The sequence below is a fragment of the Panthera onca genome, chromosome B1 (genome assembly GCF_046562875.1).
Source record: "Panthera onca isolate mPanOnc1 chromosome B1, mPanOnc1 haplotype 2, whole genome shotgun sequence".
NCBI classification, from domain to species: Eukaryota; Metazoa; Chordata; class Mammalia; order Carnivora; family Felidae; genus Panthera; species Panthera onca.
Window position 1 is genome coordinate 33,228,368 of NC_138342.1, and position 15,518 is coordinate 33,243,885.

The window sequence follows — 15,518 nt, forward strand, 5'->3', positions numbered from 1 at the left end:
AAATGAGACCTTGTACACGTTCCTATTGGCCTTTCAAATAAGACATGAAATAAAGGTTTATTACTGATATGGAAGTGAAAATGTAGAACTCTGGTTTCTAGGCGGAGGAGGTGTGTGATTATGCACACTTGCTTCCGTTGATCTACACTGTTGCTGGTTTATAGCCAACTTTTAACTTCTTGTGAGCAATGCCATCATTATGAGGCAGGCAGCAAAGCCTATTGTCAGACTGTTAAGAGACTTGGTCTCCAGTAGTTTCTACAGTTTATCCGTATGAATGGTGCAGACAGAAAAGTCTTGACAATGCAAATATCAAAGTGTAGAATGATAATCTCAGAGTAAAATACAGAACCAGGCATTTTATTCCAGATACATTAATGTAATCTGCTTGTTCTGAAGTAGTCCTTAAAACTGTGCATGTCCAAAATTGGCAATAGATGTATCATAGTATAAATGGAAGGCCACTTTTAAAAGTTAAAAAGCAACTTCTAAAGTTTCCCAAATGTCTATCAGAATTTATCATCTATTATGTTCTCCCTCAGTCACTGTAGGTCAGATCAGAGTATGTAGCCAGGAGGTTTGATTTGATTTCGTTATGATTACATTTGATTTCTTATAAGGATATGCAGACTCCAGAATCCAAACAGAAAATATGCAAAGATATTTTATCAGCTTGTGACATACCAGGGGGTACATGAATATTCAGGGTTCCACACTACTATATAATGCTGCATTTCTTGGTTTTATTTGAAACAATGCATATTTTTAGCATTTTATGGTAGGATTTTACACTCATCATTTACACAAATTACAAGGTTCTGCTTCAAGTCTTTAAAAAATTTTTTTAAAAATTCAGCCCATGTGCAGCACAAGAATATGCAAAACTACTTTACATTATACACACTTTTTATCAAAGGAGATACAAAATTCTGGCTTGTAGTTTTAGACAAATACAAGAAGCTTCAAACTAGACACAAAGGGTTAACATTAATTCTCAAATATAAGTCTGCACTTTGTGTTGTGTTTCTCTGAGATGTGAATATCAAATTCCTAAGGGATTTAACTCTTTCCTTTTTCAAAGGAAAACTGACAAATGTCCCTTATATGTCCCTCCCCTAGCATCTGAATCTTATCATCCTATTCTCCCTTCCCTTAGTGCCAGACACTTGCTTGCATCACATTATGAAATTGGGGGGGAGGGGGCATTTACATACACCTGTGGACCAGATCCTTTTAGCTAACTCCTCTCCTGCAAAAATCTAAGCAGCCACAAACAGATGCAAATGGTTCTGCTACATTATGTTAAATATGAAGTAACCCTAGATAATCTAGTTGGCTGTGATGCTGAGTAATCAAAAGGAGAAAGAAGGTCCCTACCAGTGTGCTTTTTATTGGTGATATGATTGGTGGCCTTACGAATCAAGTTGTCTGATGCTAAGAGCACTTTAAAATCTTACTAAATATACATGTCCACTGTTTCCTTGAGGGACTTCTCTGATGCTTATGCATAGATATTCAGCATGTTGGAGGCAGTATTTTATACTTTCCTTCTAAAGGGTTATGAAGAGGCAATAAGGAAGAGAGGGCTTTTCCTGCCCTTTTAAAAGATACTGTTTTCTATCACTTGTATCCGTTGTTCCCTAACCATCATCCGATACCTAAATGTGTGTACATGCATATTTGAAAGAATGACCCATCTTTCACTGGGTCAATATACAGCCAACTCTTGATTATCTAGGAGATCATAAGTGACATTACCAGCAAATCTCACATTTAACATAATCATTCTTTTTTTGACACTGTTGCACATCCCTCAGAGGCTATCAAGACCAAGTTCTAATGTAAATGTCGTTTAATGTCCTCTAACCCTCACTAGGAATGTGCAAGGAAACCAAATGAACACATTCAGTTAGAGCTCCGGGAAAGAGCCTAAAGTACAGAATGGGGGGCAGCTACAACTCTGCGTGTGAGAAAGGACAAATTTCAAGTTCCTCCTGAGTTAGCTCTTGTAGTATACTTGCCTTCGTTATTTTGATTCAAATTGTTATGACTGCAAAATTCAAAACCTGAGGCATAGTCACTTTTATATAGATAATGGAGAGTTGACTGTAACATGTTGTTTATGACTTTAGCCCTTTCACATAAAAAGAAACTCACAATATGATAAAAAGATTAAAAAAGACTACCGTATGACATCTAGAAGCATTTATTTTATGCAAAAACTTAAATATGATGATGTGTACACAAAGAGTGTACACACTACCTATGCTGAACAATATGCCAAGAAACAATATATTGATGCAACAGTTGTCTTCTAAAATAAACATAAAAACTGAGCCCAGACCGGCAGACAAAAGCAAAATACTTATTTCCCAACAGCACAATGCTGAAAATTGATAGCAATCCTGAACACTTCCAACTTTCCTTACAAAGCTGCCAAAGTCCAACTATTTTAAAAAATTGACTTTTTCTTTACATCAATAATAAAAATCTGGTGACAAACATTATAAAACCAAATGCTGGGCAGTCTTTACTCCTTTAAAATTCCAAATATTCCAACATAATCACAGGAGTAAAAACCATTTTAAAGTGATATGCTTTACGAAACAAACAACAATATGTACATTTATTGCAAATTATATTAAACTAAAATGGAGGGGAAATCAAAATATGAAGTGATATGAAATCAATAATAATTTTAATTATTTTCTCACTCTGATAAAAATCAGAAAGCAACATTTATAAAATTGCCACCACATCACTTTTCATAGCAGGGAACTGAAATCTGTACATCTCATTTTTGCAGAAAAGTAGGCAGGCAGAAAGAATTATACATAAAAGTTTCCAAAAGGAAAAACAAAGAAATATTTAATCTGATTTCTTTTCTTCTAAAAAATTAATTCAGTAGACTTCTATTTTTTTTCTTGTGTAACACGGGAATTCCTGGCTCTAAAATTGATGAATTTTCAGTGTCAGTGTAAGGACATCCTGTTACTTTCTTTAAAATAAAAACTGCAGCATGGAAATTAATGGTGTATTATGCCTTTAAACTCCAGATATGCAGGAACTGGAACCAAGTGTTAAGCAATTTGCTTAATTATTGACTTCTCCTAAGAAAAGTCTGAGGGGAGGGTAGGATAGAGTTGCTTTTAGCCTCTCTCTCAAGAGTTTCTGCTGTACATTTCCATCAAAGGACTTGTGGTCATGTGAAAAGGAAGTAATAGTTTCAGTTTTCAAGGCAGAAAGTGTGTTCTGAAGTTAACTTCATTTTCTGTTCAGGGACATTTTGAATCCAAGTTTTTGCAGAAGCTGGAGTCTGCTTCTGTTTGGCCTTCATTTTCTCCCTTTGCAAGTGAGTTTTCTTTTTACCTTGGGGATGGGAGTAGAAGAAAGCAAAGTTAGAAAAGATGTAAACAGGAAAATAAGCCAAACCAGAATTATTTCATTTCTATAGTTATTATCTAAAAATCTCAATTTTTTTTCCATGTTTCACTTGAGGCTTGTTTTAAGAAACCTTTCTATAAACTATATAAACACAAAATACCAATGAAAAAATTTTCATTTTTAGTCATTAGGTGCTGCTACTCAGTGGCGGATTTGCTTACAATAATAAAACAATAAGAGCTATTTATTTGAAATAACTGCATGGGGCACCTGGGTGGCTCAGTCGGTTAAGCGTCCGACTTTAGTTCAGGTCACCACCTCGTGGTTTGTGAGTTCCAGCCCCGGGCTAGGCTCTGTGCTGACAGTGCGGAGCCTGCTTGGGGTTCTTTGTCTCTTCCCCTCTCTCTGCCCCTCCCCTGCTTGTGCTTGCACTGGCTCGCTCTCTAAAATAAACATTAAAAAAAAGTGAAATAACTAATTTGTTATTAGTATTATTTCAAAATGGTTTTACAGAAGAAAAGTTACTGGACACTATGGCAAAATGAATTTATAAGCAGCGAAGTTCTGACTTTTGAACTGGGTGAACTTACATTTTAGTATACTAAAAAACAAGGAGAAAGATTTAGCTTAATTCTGTTAAGAGATTAGAGGAGTTGAATCCCCACCACTCCTCTTGCCCTAATAAGGAGAGACATTCTGATATCTGGAAGCAAGAGCTTCTCCTCTCACCTAACTCCTCCTTCAGAGGAAGAACCCATCTAATAGGTGAGGGGTGGTGAGGTGGGAGGAGCTCAGCGTGCTGGGCTTGTCCTCTCCTAGATTCGTTTTTTGCCTCCAAAAAGAGCCATTCTGGTTGGTTTGTGGTTGTTCAATTTAGAGGCAAGACATTAGTAGCCACCTGGCCTGTGATTTCCATGTTGTAATCAGCCATATTAGGATTAAGACTATTTCTCCTTCTCAATCATTCCAAACTTGGGACAGAAAGATAAGTGAGTTGTTTACTTATATTCCACTAAATATATGTTTTATAAAGGTAACGCTTAAACAAGTGATTGATTCTTAGAGATTAATTTGTTATAATATACAAACTTAATAATGTGATATCAAAGAATCCTCTACAAGCTGCCTGCTGCACCTTCAGGAAGCTTCCGTGTACTAGCTCTGAGTCTTCAGTATCTTCCTGGCTGCTCTCACAGATAAAAAAAAGTCTAAGTAAGGCTCTATACCCAGTGTGGAGTCCAACATGGGGCTTGAACCCACAACTCAAGACTTGAGCTGAGATCAAGAGTTGGATGCTTAACCAACTGAGCCATCCAGGAGCCCCTGCTCTCACAGATTTTTACATTTTTTAAAAATTATTTTTATTTTGGGGGGCTTGGGGGGGGAGGGAGGGAGGGAGAGAGAGAGAGAGAGAGAATCCCACCCTGAGCCCCTGAGCCCTGATGTGGGGCTCCATCCCATGACCCTGGGATCATGACCTGAGCTGAAATCAAGAGTCAGACACTTAACTGACGACTCAGCCTCCCAGGTGCTCCAATATACAAGTATTTTAAAGCACTCTGTTATACAAGTTTTGTATGTATACGTAATGCCTTAGAACTAAGACTTAATTTTACCTTAGAAGTACAATACAGCATGGTAGTTACAAACTCTGGAGTGACACTGGGTTTTAATCCTGGCTCCATTATTTATATAAACAAAGACACCAAAAGCTACATGGAGCCTCTATGCCCGGGTTTCCTCTCCTTGTAACCTAGGAATGATGATAGTACTTACCACATAGAGGTGTTCTAAAGATTTAAAAGGTTAACAAAGAGCTTAGAAATGAGCCTGGCTCATAATCAGTACTATATTAGTGTTAGCTATCATTATTCCTATATAGCAATTTTTTTATTGTAAAATTTTTATGACCTAACACTTGCCATTTTAACCATCTTTAGGTACACAGTTCAATGGCATTAAGTATACTCACACTGCTGTACGATCACAGCCTTTCATTTCTAGAATGTTTTCATCTTCCCCAAATGAAACTCTGTACACTGAACACTAATGCCTACTTACTCCCTCTTCCTCCTCCCTGGCAACCACCACTCTTTTTGTCTCTATGGATGTGATGGTTCTAGATACCTCATATAAATGGAATCGTACAGTATTTGTCCTTTGGGGTCTGGCTTATTTCACTTAGCATAATGTCCTCAAGGTTCACCCACATTGTAGCACGTGTTGGAATTTCATTGTTTTATGTAGTAAACTAAAAAAAACCCAAAAAAACAAAAAAACAAAACAAAACAAAAAAACAACAAAACACTCGTACATTTTACTGTGTCAGTTAACAGACCGAATGTGAAAGTTTTCTGTTCTCTTCTGGAGTTGACAAGCTAAGGAAATCAACTCTTTGAGGGCAAGAACCTATCCATATTGGATACATTTGTATTGCCAACACCCAGCATGATGCTTATCACTTTTATTAAGTATTTGTTAAAAGAACAAATGAGAAGTATCAGGAGCAATACTGATGGGCCTATAAGGGATTCAGTTCTGTGCAAGAGGGCATCATGAGCACTTTAGTTTCTGGAGTAAGTTCGGTTTCACTGAAGAGTACATCAGGATTCTAAGCTTAAGTCATAACGCCAGAATATAAGGACAGAGTTGTGTAGTAGGTTTAGGAAAAGATAAAAGGAAGCTTGGGAGAATGTTTCAGAATGCACTTCGATATTTTGGTTAGTGTGAACAGTTCAATCAGAAGCTTCTGAAATATGTGTGCAAAATACTTGATCTAAAGTACTGAATTAACAGTACAGCGTTATCATGAACATCTAATTTAACCATCTAACTTCACTGAGAATACAGAATCATCACAGAACTCTGTGTTTTGGCTAACACATGCCCCCTGTGACCTACTAACCAGCATACTTGAGACTTCTAAGGTGCTTTATCACTCAAGACATTTTTAGTTTTTGAATAAGGCTCAATACTATTTTTTAATCAAGACCAGTCTCTGGCAAATAAGCCATTTTTGTTGGTTTGTTTAATGATGTTGGGGCACACATGGTGCAGCAAACGTGTAGCAATGGGTTTTATAATGCCCTAATCAGAGACAAGGTCTGGATGCTACTGACAGTGTTTTCAGGGACTAAATATGTACCTGGATGTTTTGGTTAGAAGGCAAAAGGATAGTTAACGACAGGTAAGTCAGGTGGCTCAAGTGGCCTGTGTGTGATCACACACAGTGTAATGGATGTAATGTAATGATGTGATGATCACATCACAGTGTAATGGAACAGCTAGAACAGAATTTCAGAAACCCTTCAGAAAACTCTTGGCAATCTTGAGGGAAACTGTTCAACTTTTGTATGATTGAAAAGTATAGTAAGGGACAGAGAAACTACAATTAAATAATTAAAAATGGTTACAACAATTACTGAGCATTTACTCACTATGAAAGGCACTTTGCTAAGTACTTTATGCTTATTAATCTATTTAATTCTTAGGACAGTCCTTTGAAGAACGTATTATTATACTGTCTTACTGATGACAAAGAGGAGGCTGAGGTTATAAACATGTTCTAGGTCAAAGGTGCAGATCTGAGGAGAAAAATGCTAAATTTGCCCCCAGTATCTTTCATTACTGTATTTATTAGTCCATAAAACTAAAAAGGAGTAGGAGAAACACTCATTACTTAGATCAGGTCTGGGCCTGGATCTGCTACTATGAGATGCTATCTAGAGGCAGATAAAATATAGGAAAATTTAACAGCTCCAAACTTCAAATTTCATGAATGGTAACTTAAAAAATGTACTTGTAAACACACATGCTGCAGGCAATACGGTACTTTATGAAAATACTGAAGCAGGATGGTAGGGTATCCTGAGATGATCAAAACTGTTTCTTTCCTAGAAGGAATTAAGAAGCTTACAGTCTAATTCAAAGGGAGCTGAGTTAGGTACGAGTATACAAGGAAAAAAGAAGGGAGGTAGGGCTAAGTTCTAACAGGACACCAAATATGAAAGGAGCCAACTTTTGGAACTCCAGCTGAAACACCACCATTACAGGGGAGAAAAGCTGAAGTCCCAGCCCAAGAATGAGCAAAGATGAACAGCTGTTTCAGTGAGAGTGAGGTTGTTTCAGTGGAAAGTGAAGGAAAAGGTAAGTTGTTGACTTATATTAAAATTAATTGTAACAAGAGGAATTAAAGAGCAGGATATACCTGTTTGTGTGTCATGACTTCTGTCTTCTCCATTCTGAGACTTTTTTACCCAAAACGCAGCCCCTTACATTAAGTAAAGCCCATGTAGTTATGTGAAGGATACCAAGCAAAACTTAATATTGTCCTTGCTAACAAGAAATATTAAAACATGATATCCTAATTAAAAATTAATCAAAGGAGGTGTACCTGGTTGGCTTAGTCGGTTAAGCATCCAATTCTTGATTTTGGCTCAGGTCATGATCTCTCGGTGATAAGACTGAGCCCTGCATCTGGCTGGGTATGGAGCCTACTTGGGATTCTCCCTCTTTCCCTCTCTCTCTGCCAGTCCTCCCACCCCTGCCCACATACTCTCTCTCTCAAAATAAATAAACATTAAAAAAAAAAAAAAAAAAAAAAAAAAAAAGAGCGCTGGTGTGTCTGACTCTTGGTTTCGGTCCAGGCCATGATCTCATGGTTTTGTGGGTTCAAGCCCAGCCTCGGGCTCTGTGCTAGCAGCACAGAGCCTGCTTGAGAGTCTCTGTCTCTCTCTCCAGCCCTCCCCCACTCACACTGTTTCTGTCTCTCTCAAAATAAATAAACTTATAAAAAAAAAAAAAACAAAGCATCAACTTCGGCTCAGGTCATGATCTCACGGTTCGTAGGTTCGAGTGCCACATTGAGCTCTCTGCTGTCAGTGTGCAGCCTGCTTTGGATCTTCTGTCTCCCACCCCCCCTTCCGCCCCCCTACGCACATGCTCTCTCTCTCTCTCAAAAATAAAATAAACATTAAAAAAAAAAAAGATAAAAATAATTTTTTTTTTAACGTTTATTTTTGAGACAGAGCGCCAGCAGGAGAGGGGCAGAGAGAGAGGGAGACACAGAATCTGAAACAGGCTCCAGGCTCCGAGCTGTCAGCACAGAGCCCAACGCGGGGCTTGAACTCACAGACCGCGAGATCATGACCTGAGCCGAAGTCGGTCGCCCAACCGACCGAGCCACCCAGGTGCCCCAAAAATAATTTTAAAAAATTAACCAAAAGGAAAAAGGAGATCTCTCTTCAAATTGGTATCCTGGAGGTTATGAGGTAAAAGCAAATGCCATTATAACCTACTCAGGAAAACCAAGGGCAGTTTTCATTCCCAAGTGCCTAGGTGTTTGGGGGTGATTGGCACATACTAAGAATAAAATAAAATGTCTAAACTCAAAGTTCAGAAAGAATGGTGTACATTACCTTTGTAAGTCAATTTGTCTCTCTGCTGGTGTTGCCTTTTTGGCTATGTCTTGCAGTTTGGGTGCTTTGGCATTACCTGCTTCCAGACCCCCAGGGCTTTCCTGACTGACTGCAGCTCTCTTTCTTCCTTTGCCAAGAGGTTTATTTATATCATCATTTTTGGTTGCATTGCCCTGAGATTCAGACTTCGGTCGACGTCCTCTCCTGGGTTTTGAAGGGGCAGGTGGTCCTGATTCATCTACTTTCTCATCTGTTTTTTGTTGAATATTCTCTGCACCAGCTGCGGTTACTGTTCTTTTCTTTCCTCGGTCACTGCTGATGTTGCCCTGGGTAGTCTGATCAGAATTAATTTCCTAAAAAAGCACAAAACAATTCTATAAACACAAGTTCCTTAAATATCAATGATCTATACTAGAAAGAAGTATTTTGAAAATATTCAAAAGGAGCTGGAATTCCATGCCTTTTTTTTTTAAGTTCCATACCCAGTGTGAAGCCCAATGTGGGGTCCAAACTCACCACCCTGAGATCAAGACCTGAGCTGAGATCAAGAGTTGGACACTTCATCAACTGAGCCACTCTTAATTCCAAGGCTTCTAATCCATTGCTTATATCCCTTGAGGAATGTAAACTCCTTGAGGGCAGGGCCTGAGAGCAGTGCCCACCATGGTACTTGGCACATGTACTGTACACAATAAATGCTTATTAAATAATATGCACAGATGGTATATATAAAGCGGAGAAAATCTACTTGGTTTTGCTATCACCCTCATTCTAAAGGAAAAGGTCTTCTTAAAAAATTTTTTCCTTTTTAACATTTATTAGAGAGAGAGAGAGAGAGAGAGCGCGCGCACGCACGTGCAAGCATGAGTCGGGTAGGGGTAGAGAGAGTGTGAGACACAGAACCTGAAGCAGGGTCCAGGCTCTGAGCTGTCAGCATATAGCCCAATGCAGGGTCCGAACTCACGGACCAGGAGATCATGACCTGAGCTGAAGTTGGATACTTAACTAAGCCACCAGGCGCCCCAAAAAAGTCTTTTTAACCAATGGTATGTTTTTTTTTTTTTTTTTTTTTAAGTTTGTTTATTTATTTGAGTGGGGGAGAGGGGGAGAGAGGGGGAGAAAGAGAATCCCAAGCTGGCTCCATGCTCTCAGCATGGAGCCGGATGTGGGGCTCCAACCCATGAACCCTGAGACTTGAGCTGACTGAGCCACTCAGGCGCCCCTCCCCCTTTTAATGTTATTTTTGGGGGGGGGGGAGAGGGGGAGGGAGAGAGGGAGATAGAGAGAGAGACAGAGAGAATATGAGTGGAGGAAGGGGCACAGAAAGAGGAAGACAGAGGATTCAAAGTGGGCTCTGCATGGAGAGAGCCCAAGGCAGGGCCTGAACTCAAAAACTGCTAGTCATGACCTGAGCCCTGTTGGCCACTTAACTGACTGAGCCACCCAGGTACCCCAATCAATGGTATATTCTAAATTTATCACTTTTTAAAAAGGATAGCATGTTTTCATAATTGAATATGTTATTTTCTTTTTTAATTTTTTTTTAATGTTTATTTATTTCTGAGACAGAGAGAGACAGAGCATGAGTGGGGGAGGGGCAGACAGAGATGGGGACACAGAATCTGAAGCAGGCTCCAGGCTCTGAGCTATCAGCACAGAGCCCGATGTGGGGCTCGAACTCACAGACCGTGAGATCATGACCTGAGCCGAAGCCGGACGCTCAACTGACTGAGCCACCCAGGAGCCCCGAATATGCTATTTTCTTTATGATGCATTAAATTTCTGTAGTTCTGTGCCATGAAGTTCTTCAATTTCTCACTCCACTTACACATTCTAATTTTTGTCACTTTTGCTGCAATCATTAACCTTTTTTCTGAAAAAAAATTTTTTTTGTTTACCAAATAGATTAAATCCTCTAAAATGTTAAAGTAATAAAATCCCATTTTAAAATGTATTTTATTTTTTATTTTTGAAAGAGAGAGAGAGTGGGAGTGAGGGAGAGGCAGAGAGAGAGGGGCAGAGGATTTGAAGCAAGATCTGTGCTGAGAGCAGAGGGCCTGATGCAGGGCTCAAACTCACAAACCATGAGATCACAACCTGAGACAAAGTCAGACACTTAACCAACTGGGCCACCCAAGCACCCCACCCCAGGAATATTTTTAAAACAGTATCAAAGCAGGACATTCATCAAGTGAAAAGTGAAGGATTGTACACAGAGAAAAAAGGGAAAGAGCCTGGAAGATATAAGGAACTTGGACCATAAGGAGTGATGGGAGAGTGGTATGGGACAAGGTAGGAGAAGCAAGCATGGACCAGATCATGAATGCCTTACACGACAGGTTAAGAAATTTGATTTCATTCTAAGTGCTAATGAAAGTCACTGAAGGCCTTTCAAGACAGGACAAACATAATTCAAATTACATTTTAAAAAGATCGAATTGGCTGCTGTATGGTGACTGGACTGGAAGGGAGCAAGAATACTAACAAGAAGGTTAAAACTACTACAGCATGAGAAGTTGAGTTGGGTCAACACCCTGCTGGGTAGCAATGTCAAGTGTTCCACTTTTTCAAGGAAGCAATATGGAAATATCTAATCTATAATACACTTTACTCTTTGACTCAGCAATCCCACTGCTAGGAATTAAGCCCACAGAAATAAAACTATCAGTATATGTTTAATGCACATTTACTATTTAATGCAACACTGTAGTGGCAAAAAAAGGGGAAAGATTTAATGTATATACACACACATGAAAATGATAAGAAAAAAATTAACAAAGATTAGGCTTTTTAAAAGGAAACAAATATTGCATTAAAAATCATGTACGCGACTTGGGGCACCTGGTGGGTCATTTGGTTAAGCGACTGGTTCTTGATTTTGGCTCAGGTCTGTGAGTCTGAATGCCACACTGGGCTCTGTGCTGCTGGTGCACAGCCTGCTTGGGATTCTCTATCTCCCCCTCTCTCTGCCATCCTGTACCCTCTCTCATAACTACATGACTCTCTACATGACTGTATTTACATACTTATGAACATTATGTGCATATGTCTACTAAAGAACTCATATAAAAGGCAAATGAAAGAGGAAATCCATTGGTCAACCATAGGTATACAGAAAATGAAGACTCCTAAAGAGGAATACCGGCAGCATCGCCTGCCTGAATCCATGGGATGAGTCTTGCTTCTTTTAACTACCTCCCTTACTCATCTTTCATATTATAATTTGATTTGCCTCTCAGAGTAAATAACAGGAGAAAATGTCCTGATTTGTTGACATGCATAGTTTGCTGGATAATTTTTATATACATAATAAATTGGTTTATGCATTAATTTCTTTGAAAAATTGGGTTAGCAAGAAACACTCTCTTAGATCTTTATCTTCTTTTAGTATACCAACAAGATAGTTTTTTGAGACTACAAGACTTTTGACTCAGACCCCCTGGAAAGAAATAACATCAACTTATGGGAGATCTGACTGGTAGGTGATTAAGTTTTGTCAAAATACAAGCCCTGTGTGTTCAAGGTGACAGCAAGTTTGTTAAAACATTCTTTGGAAGTGTGAAAAAGTTAAAATAAGGGTTTGGAACAATATAGCATCAGAGATTAATTAGAAAGTAACATTTTGGCTTCTCAAAAATTAGAATTTAAATGTTGTTTACTGTTTCTATTTTTAAAAAATGTTTATTAAAAATTTTTTTTAAGATTTATTTTGAGAGAGAGAGAGAGAGAGAGAGAAGGGGCAGAGAAAGGGAGAGAGACAATCCCAAGCAGGGTCTGCACTGCCAGTGTGGAGCCTTGATGTGGGGCTTGAACTCATGAACTGTGAGATCATGAACTGAGCTGAAATCAAGAGTTGGATGCTTAACTGACAGGCCACCCAAGCGCCCCTAAATGTTCATTTGTTTTTGAGAGCACACATGCTCATGCAAGTGGGAGAGGGGCAGAGGATCTGAAGCGGGCTCTGTGGTGACAAGAGAGAGCTTGACACGAGCTTGAACCCGTGAACCATGAGATCATGACCTGAGCGGAAGTTGGACGTTTAACCAACTGAGCCACCCAGGCAACCCTATCTTTTTCCATTATAAAGTATAATTGACATATAACATCAATTTGTATCTTACACAGAATTGGACGTTGGGGCGCCTGGGTGATTCATTGCTTAAGTATTCAACTTCAGCTCAGGTCATGATTTCACAGTTCGTGAGTTTGAGCTCTGTGTCGGGTTCTGCGCTGGCATCTCAGAGCCTGCTTCAGATTCTGTCTCCCTCTCTCTCTCTGCCCCTTCCCCACTTGTGCCCTCTCTCCTTCTCTCAAAAATAAATAAACTTAAAAATAAATATTTATTCCTATACCACCTCTTAATGCACATGGTAAGTATGTTTAAATGGATGTCTGTGGCAATATGCACTTTTGCATGTTAAGTCTCAAGACTGTTTAATTCTAACAAGAACCCCACAGTACTTAAGTCTGTTGGCTTCTGAATTCCAAGAGTTCTGACAGTGAGAGGCTCCCTGTTATCTGAATCTACTGAAATACTGAAGTTCTGATAATAAATAGAAGAGGTTGAATAGTGACTGATCTAAAAATGCATCCTCATCTATTCAGCTTGAGTTGGATAGTTCAGTTATTGTGGAATAACTGTACAGCCCTGTATTTTATGTACCTGAGAGGGATTCCTAAAACATTTGAAGAATACTGTGTGTGTGTGTGTGTGATGTGTGTATGGTGGGCAATAAAAAGTAAATGTGTCAAGAATATGATTCTGTGGGAAAAGAAACAATAGTATTTCCATGCCATTCCTACTGAGGTAAGTTATCAATTTCATTCTACAGTTTAAATGGAATCCCAGAGAAGTCAAGCAATCTGCCTAAGTAAACACACAGCTAGTGACTGGCAGAGCCAGGTCTGATTTTCCTACCAATGTTTCTCTCCTGCTACAACTGTTAAGAAAATTAGGTGCCCTAATTATAAGGTCAACAATGAAGAATGCAGCTGTTAATAATGTACACACTCACCACAGGAGCCAACAAACTCTTGAAAGTAAGATCTCAAAAACTCTCAATTCCTAGTCTTTCAAGTTTTGAGAGCAGAAGTGTGGGAGAAGGATACTGTTATGGGTGACCACATAAACTCTTGAAATGAGCGGACATAGGAAGACTCATTTTCTGGAGAGTGAAGCACAATAAATATAGCCAAGAGGTGGTATATAAAATGTAGAATATGGAGTATATATTAACTTGTCCAGTGTAGGTTTCTTAACCTCTACCATGAAACTGTAATAAGAATCTCTGGGAGAAATCCACTTGTTAAATTTTAAAATTTACCTTATTCTTTACCGGATCAATATTCTTTACAGGAGTGACAGAAATAATTCTCACAGGGTTCTCTTCATTTTCACTAACTCCAGTTTCTACTGCCTCTGAACTCTGTTCCCTGTTGAAGAAAAATAAACCAAAGCTTCTTTATTTCACCACTTGGACAGAAGGTTTACCCTCCCACTACAGCAATAAGGAAACAGAAGCTCAGTCAAGTGAAGCAACATTAGCAAAATTCAAATCTTCTGTGGTTACAGACTATTGGTCTATTATATGGTGTTATTGGTGCCATTTAACCTTACTAATGAAAGACACAAATGGCTGCCTAAAACCACCCGAAAGAAAGATTAGTTATCAAGAAATAAAATAACAAAACTATTCTAAGACTTTCTCTCGTGTGTGGGAAACCCTAAAACAAAACAAAAATACAGTGATAGATGAGTGTATAGTATAGTTGTTTCCAGTCTTTTTTTTTTTTTTTTTTTTTCTTTTTAAGGTTTTATTTTTAAGTAATCTCTACACCCACTGTGGGGCTGAAACTTACAAACCCGAAATCAAGGGTCAGTCAGGTGCCCCTCTGGTCTGTGTTCTTAATGTTCTGCAAGGGAAGGAGGCTGGAAGAACAGGCCAGAGGGGACGTGTCTGGAGACCCACCATTTCTGTAAACCACAGATGTTCCATGTTAATTTACTTTATAATTTGGGGTTCTACTGCTAAAAATGTGTTTAAAACAATACCAACTGAGTTTATACTTAAAATTTCAGGAGTAAGAATCAAATCTTTAAAAGCTTCAATTTCTAGTGTTTTTAAGAGTAACGCCTGGTGGAAATTCTTATGTAGTAGCTAACATGGTAAAAATGTGACATGTTAAAATAAGCATGGAATATTCTTAGTCCTTAGAAATGTCATAACAATGTTATCTTAACCCATGCTATATTAATTTGAATTAAAAATTAAAAAGCATAAAAATCCAATTTATTTAATGGTTATATATTCATAGTTTTCCTGTGTTTTCTTATATAAACATTTCCATATACATTAGTAATAATATATTAGAAATTCTTACATTTGTTCCATTTAACTTTTTTACACTTAGAATGTTATATGGTTTCACAAGGTAATAATACACTGAATTTCCATCATTAATTATACTGAAACTCAGTGCCATTATTTTATACCAAAATGTTTCTTAAAGTCCATTTTTGTGATACAGTGCTTTAGGTAAAAATTAAAAGATCAACCAAGTATCAAAGCCTGGAGCCTGCTTCGGATTCTGTGTCTTCCTCTCCCTCTGCCCCACCCCCACTCGTGCTCTGTCTCTCAAAAAATATATAAACGTTAAAAAAAAAAAAATCTTTTAAAAGATGAACCAGTTAGTGAGTGATAGTAACACAAACAACTG

The 15,518-nt window shown here is 38.4% G+C and overlaps 1 protein-coding gene across 2 annotated transcripts in view; it reads right to left on the reverse strand.

Moving 5' to 3' along the window:
- Positions 1 to 723: 723 nt before the first annotated feature.
- PDS5A (PDS5 cohesin associated factor A) overlaps positions 724 to 15,518 on the reverse strand; it is a 137,664-nt gene continuing 122,869 nt past the window's right edge. For both annotated transcript variants that reach the window (XM_060655208.3, XM_060655207.3), the window contains exons 31-33: positions 14,126 to 14,234; positions 8,802 to 9,154; positions 724 to 3,369 (exon numbers count right to left, since the gene is read on the reverse strand). In XM_060655208.3, the coding sequence (XP_060511191.1) occupies positions 3,366 to 3,369; positions 8,802 to 9,154; positions 14,126 to 14,234 (466 nt within the window). In that variant the 3' untranslated portion in view covers positions 724 to 3,365. The remainder of the gene's footprint in view (positions 3,370 to 8,801; positions 9,155 to 14,125; positions 14,235 to 15,518) is intronic.